We start from the raw sequence: 6,640 nt of genomic DNA on the forward strand, positions 1-6,640 counted from the left end.
AAATTTCCTGGCTTCAAGTGGCTCTAGACTCAGTCTTTGTGGTCTGCACTCTGCTTTTAATTTGCATGTTTATTTGCTGTAGTTACTGATGTGGTTAGGTTTAAGCCTGCTACCTTGCTGTTTTTCCTTCTTTGACAAATCCAACTATGTCCTTTGTTTCTCTTCAGCCATACCCTCAGTCTGTTTTTAGTTTAATTTTACTTTTAGTTCGGTTTTCAGATAAGGGTATTATGGCCAGACTGGCCTTGAATTGCAGTCTTCTCATCTCTTTCTCCAGAGTAGCTGGGATTATAGGCATGAATTACCATGCCTGGTTTATTTTAAAAAAAATTTTTTTTAATTGTAAAGATACTATATAGAGGGAATACAGTTAGGTGAGTACAGTAATGAGTACATTTCCTGTCGCTGGTTTATTTTTTTATTTTTTGGTCGGTCGTGGGGCTTGAACTCTGGGCCTGGGCGCTGTCCCTCAGCTCTTCAGCTCAAGGCGAGCGCTCTACCACTTGAGCTATAGCGCCACTTCCGGTTTTCTGGTGGTTTATTGGAGATAGGAGTCTCACAGTCTCTCCTGCCCGGGCTGGCTTTGAACCACGATCCTCAGATCTCAGCCTCCAGAGTAGCTAGGATTACAGGCGTGAGCCACCAGCGCCCAGCTGCTGGTTTATTTTTTGAGATAGGATCTCACTAAGTTTTGTCCAGCCTGACCCCAGAGAGCCTCCTGTCTTCATATCTTAATAAAGCTGGGATTATAGGCATGTATCACGGCCCAGCCTAGATTTTTTTCCTTTATTTTAGAATGTTGATTAAACAGTTTTTGGCAGTCAGTTGTTTTATCAGCATATCATTTTTATTCTGTTGAGTCTTTTTTTTTGGTTGATCGTGGGGCTTGAACTCTGGGCTTGGGTGCTGTCCCTCAGCTCTTCAGCTCAAGGCGAGCACTCTACCACTTGAGCCACAGCACCACTTCCTGTTTTCTAGTGGAATATTGGAGATAAGAGTCTCATGCACTTTCCTGCCCAGGCTGGTTTTGAACCGTGATCCTCAGATCTCAGCCTCCTGAGTAGCTAGGATTACAGGCATGAGCCACTGGTGCCCAGCTTCTGTTGAATCTTGACTCCAGTCACACACATAAGACCCAGCTTTTTTGAGCACAGTGCATGCCGTGTACAGCCGACCACTCAGCCAGACTTCAGTGTGGACCTCTGGGACTCCTTTATACAGCCCTGTGAAGCCCAGGCTTTCTCTGCACTCACCCCTTTTGCTTTTTTGTTGTTGTTGTTTAGAATTTGTTCATCTATGCTAAGGTTTGGCGAGCTACCTCTTCTGTGTTTCCATTTTCATGATTCATAGCCTGCACAAGGTACTGCTCAGGGGCGCCATGAAGCCCTAGGCTCCATCTCCAACACTAGGAATAAACTAAACTCTTAAGAGAGAGCTAGAGAAAGAGAAAAATCCCGGTGCTGTTTGTTTTCCAGTGCCTAAATAGAGTTGTTCGGCTGTTTTTTCCCTGGGTCATTGCTGTTTGTAGCCTGAGGGGAGGTCTGAACCCTCTTACTCCATCCGGGCTGGAACTGGGCTGTCCTTTGTATTCTAACCAAGATCTCAACTGAATCAAACCAAAATCTGAATCCTGCATATTAAAAGTGTAAGACTTAGGCTGGTTGCAGCAGCAGCTCCTATGTGCTGGGAAGTTGAGTCAGGAGGATCACTTGAGCTCAGAAGTACAAGGGAAGCCTGGCAATATGGTGAGACCCTGCTTTCAGAAGAGATTCCACATTGACTGAATTTCTGGTTTCTCTAGAAAAACATGTCCTGTACTTGGAGACAGAGCCTGGAGGACTAGTTTTTGAGGTTGGCCTAGATAACATAGCTAGATTCTATCTCAAAAAGAGAGAGAGAGAAAAAAAAATCTAGTACCAGTGGTCTGAATTCCCTGTTTGGTGGCAATCAACAGGGCTGAGGTGGTTGTTAGTACTTTCCAGGTGCCAGACTATTTTCTGTGTTTATTCAACCAGCTCAAGTCTTGGGGACATTGGAGTTTGTGGCTCTGTGAAGGACAGTTCTTCTCACCCTCATCCTCTGTTGTAACAGAGCAAGGGAGATTGCCCTACTGTGTTTAATCCATAGCCAACCAGACAAAAAGCAAGTGAGACCTGTTGCAGTTTCAGATATTCAGCTGCAGAGTGGATCGCCTGCAGGAGCTGAGAAAAACACAGAGTGCTGTCTCTGCTCTGTGGAGCTTATCAGAGTTAACTTGTGTGGCAGAAAAGCAGACTTCAGGCATCCCAGAGAAATGATGAGAACTACACATAGCCGTGGACTGCAGACAGTGGGGGACAGAAGCGCCTGTTAGAGTTACAGAATGCAAGGACTTAGAGAAGGCTGGGCTGGGCAGTGCTTGGATTCATGCGGCCTGTCCAGAACCCAGGTAGCCTAGAAGCTGACGCATTTTTATTCCCTTCTCAGAATTGCAGTTTCTCCTTCCTTCCTTCCTTCCTTCCTTCCTTCCTTCCTTCCTTCCTTCCTTCCTTCCTTCCTTCCTTCCTTCCTTCCTTCCTTTCTTTCTTTCTTTCTTTCTTTCTTTCTTTCTTTCTTTCTTTCTTTCTTTCTTTCTTTCTTTCTTTCTTTCTGTTCTAGAGCTTGAACTCAGGGCCTAGGCACTGTCCTGGAGCTTCTTTTATTCAAGGCTAGCACTCTACCACCACTTGCGCCACAGCACCACTTCCAGCTTTTTCTGTTTATGTGGTACTGAGGAATCGAACCCAGGGCTTCATGCATGCTAGGCAAGCACTCTACCACTGAGCCACATTCCTAGCCCCAGAATTGAAGTTTCTTTAAGTCAAACCCACAAAGCTAAAGGGCAAATGGCTTCCAAAGTTTGAAGAATATGATAAGCCCAAATTTTCACACTTGTCTTTTCTCTCCAAATTCCTGGCATTTACCACGGTAAGAACATTTTCAGAGAGGCTGAGACCTTAGGAAACACCTGGTATGACAGACTCATTGTACAGGTGGGTGGCCAAGCCCTGCTGTTAGAAGAGTTGGTCCCTCTTTAAAAAAAATTAATTTTATCGTAACAGTGATGTACAGAGGGTTACAGTTACATAAGTAAGGTAAAGAGTACAATTCTTTTCAAACAGGGTTATCCCCCGCCCTTGTTTTCTCCCGCTTCCTCCCCCAACCCCCCCCCCCAAGTTGTAAAGTTCGTTTCCAGCATGTTATCCCGTGAATATTGCTGTTGCGTTGGTTCACCCATTACCCCACCATTTCTGTGATTCCCCTTACCTTCCCCAAATTAGACAAACCTATATACAAGACAAAAGGTCCCGAAATCAGAAGCAGTCCAAAGGTACTTCTATTCACATGTCCAAAGATTGATTTCCCTGGGTACCAGCTCTGGCCCCAGGGCGGCCGTGTATGGTGCAGCTCACCCCGACTCACCCCGGCTCACCCCCTGCCCAGCCCACAGGTCATCCACACTGTCCCTGGCACCGCCTGTGACTTTCCATCACTCAGCTTTCAGTGTTGCTCTCACCCTGTAAAGAAGCCCGAAATGGTTCAGAGTCTACTTTGTTTATACTCAACATTCCTTCCAGAAAAGAGCACCAAAAAAGGCAGCACAGGCACGCTGGCAGCCTCTCCATCCACAGGTCACGGCTCTGGATGTCCAGCGGTAGTGGTGGGGGTCACATCAGGTGAAGGGCAGAGCACAGCGTGCAGTCAGACCCACAGCTCAATAGGAAGAACCAGCCTCCTGTTGAGAGACTTGCCTTCCTGCTCTTAAATTGTTTTCCCTGATTCTCCAAGATACCTTTGTTATCTAGGGGGAATGGGTAGAATTCTGTTGCTTCCTCCAGCCCAGGTCCTGTTACTCTCTTGGAGCTTGCTGGTGTGGCCTCGGGGTATGCTGAGGTATGAAGTACAGAGAGCCTCTGGGTGTAAGGGTGGCCCCTCCAGGCATCTCTGCATCATCTGCATGTGATTATTCTCAGTGAGTCAGCTGTCCCGTAGTTGGTGAGTGGAGGTCCCTACTAAAGGCATAAGCCTACCCACTCTGGCTCAAATGCACATTTAAGGGTTTCTTGCACTTTGGGTTTCACCTTAGAATGTTACCTGGTACCCACGATTGTGATTTAGTAGGCTTTGTGTTTCTTACACTGTTAGAGGAGCGTCTGGAAAAGAAGTGTCACTCTGAGGTGTCTGTGCTGTCTTCCAGTCTGCGTAGCATGTCGCCCCATATAGGCTGGGCCATAGCTTGAGCACAGGCCCTGACGTCTTAAGACTCATGGTAACTTGACTCATTTCCTTATTCCCAAGGTGTGGGTTCTACTCCATGGTTGCGAAGTTGAGGTCCATGCCCCACCCAAGCCTAGTCCCAGAGCCCAGGCCTTTGGTTGCAGCCAAAGAAAACCTTTCTCTGGCCCTAGTGTTGCAACTTCAGGCTGCTTGTGGCCTCTTAGGGCCATTTCCTTGGTGGGGCACTGGGCTTTTCTCCACAGTTTTTTGTATAGCGTTTGTGGAGAAGGTGGAAGAGTCTACTTGCTCACTGCTGGGTGAATTCTGGTTTCTTTGTCTCAGCATTCTCATCTGTGGTGTTTTCTCTTCTCTTGCAGCACCTGTCCCTGAAGGCCAAAAGGGCCAAGGTCCAGGACCAGTGAGCCCAGCTCGGCTGGGGCTGCAGGGACTGGCGGGCAGCAGCGCAGGTGGAACTTTGCTGCTGCCTTGAAGTGGGCTGCAGCCCGCCCCTCAGCCTCTTTGCCCTCTCCCCTCAGTATCTGCAGGAGTCTGCATGGGCAGGGGGTCCTGCACGCGGCACCCAGGCAGGGCTGGGGGGGACTGGGCCCTACGGTCAGCCTCACTTGCTGCTCACCCAGCCAGCATGCCACTCCAGCAGGGTGCGCTGCTGGCCAGCCAGGCTCTGAGAGGAAGAGGAGGAGTCAGCCTGAGGGCCAGAACCTGTGTGGGGCCTGTGGGGTTGGCAGGACTCCCTTGCTTTCCCTGCTCTGGCCCCAACTGTGTCGACCAGTGAAGTCCACTGTGGGCATGTACAAGCTGCTCTCTGCAAGGAAGAGACCGCGAGCGCTGAGGACTTCTACCAAGGCCGCCAAGGACCAGGTCTGTCAGGCACAGGGGCTCACACACCAAGCAGCTCCCGCCCGCCTCTCCCCAGCCCCTGTGCCTGCTTCTGTGAGGCCAGGAGACTCACAAGGGGCTGGCCGTCGGCAGGAAGACTCAAGGGCACTGTCAGCCCAGGCTTTCGTCCTTCACAGGTGGGCTTGCTTCCCTCAGTACAGTACCGTGTCCTGGTGTCACCAGCGGGGCACCGGGCCATTCCTCAGCTCCGGCCCCACGGGAGCTCGGCCTTAGCAGGAATTCACTACAGTTTAGGCACTCTAAACTTCTGTAGCTCAGGAACATAACTCTTGTATGTTGATCTTAGTCTGCTTGCATTCTTGCGAGAACGTGGGGTGGCTCTCCCAGCAGGCACTGGGTCAGGGCCGCGCCAGGGGCTGCTTCGCTGTGACGATGACCGCACTCACAACACATGACGCCACAGGTGTTTCCCCTTAGCGATTCAGTGACATTTACCTTAAAACACGTGGCTTGAAGATGCATTTATTTTTGTACTGGTTTTAGTTTGGATCCGCCACTTTTGGCACCAAACCTGTATGTCATTTTTATTTCCATTTTGTCATTTTTATAAACGTGTAAATAGTAACGAGAACTTGTTAATAATAGTAAAAACCTTTATACCTGAAGTAAACCTGTTCCCTCCCATCCGTGAACCTTGTGGTCTGTATTTAAGATGGTCTTATTCATTGATCCAGGTGAGGGCCCACCGTTAGCTACGAAGCCCAAGGCTGAGGCAGACCTCTGCTTCTGGGTGCGGGGGGGAGGGGGGTCGCAGGAATGCAGGACGCCCCACCAAATACTCTTTGTGCCTGATTGCTTATCAGCAAGACCTTCTTAGAGCAAGCTATTGATGCTATTTCAAGAAAGCCCCAGAGGTGCAAATTCTCACCAGTGTTCAGTGGAGATCTTCCCAAACAGAGTTCTGAAACATTTTATTTTTAAACAGTTATGTTGGGGGTTGGGAAGGTGGCTCAGTTGTAGAGCGTTTGCCTTGCATGCATGAGGCCCTGGGTTTGATTCCTCAGCACCACATAAACAGAAAAAGCTGGAAGTGGCGCTGTGGCTCAAGTGGTAGAGTGCTAGCCTTGAGCTGAAGAGCTGAGGGACAGCGCCCAGGCCCAGAGTTCAGGCCCATGACCCGCAAAAAAAAAGTTATGTTGGCATGGAAGGGAGAAAAAGCATCCACTTCGTCAGATTCAAGACCAGAGATCCAAAATGGGAGGTCAGACCGGAGGGAAGCAACCAGAAGCAAGTATACCTTCACCTGTCACCTCTGTCCAAGGGCAGGTTCTGAGTACATACATTCCCTCCTTCCCCCGTCCCCCGGCCTCGTCAGGCGGCCTCCCTGCTCTCCTGTGTTGTTACTGCCCCTCGTGGGTCTTCAAGGTCTAAGACCTTAGCTCTTTCTGTGTGTGGGGCCTGCACAGGCCTGCGGGGGCGTGGCCTCCACCGGGGCTCCCTGCTTCAGTCTGCTCGTGTGAGCCTGCCCTGCGAATGTTGACTGAGC

The 6,640-nt window shown here is 49.7% G+C and overlaps 1 protein-coding gene across 2 annotated transcripts in view; it reads left to right on the forward strand.

The window, feature by feature from the left end:
- Nucleotides 1–5,780, forward strand: part of LOC138804075 (probable ATP-dependent RNA helicase DHX35) — a 57,138-nt gene extending 51,358 nt beyond the window's left edge. For both annotated transcript variants that reach the window (XM_069988352.1, XM_069988353.1), the window contains one exon: nucleotides 4,614–5,780. In XM_069988352.1, coding sequence (XP_069844453.1) covers nucleotides 4,614–4,658 — 45 coding nt within the window. In that variant the 3' untranslated portion in view covers nucleotides 4,659–5,780. The remainder of the gene's footprint in view (nucleotides 1–4,613) is intronic.
- Nucleotides 5,781–6,640: the final 860 nt, after the last annotated feature.

This window comes from Dipodomys merriami, unplaced genomic scaffold (genome assembly GCF_024711535.1).
Source record: "Dipodomys merriami isolate MVZ:Mamm:240054 unplaced genomic scaffold, mDipMer1.0.p SCAF_354, whole genome shotgun sequence".
NCBI lineage: Eukaryota > Metazoa > Chordata > Mammalia > Rodentia > Heteromyidae > Dipodomys > Dipodomys merriami.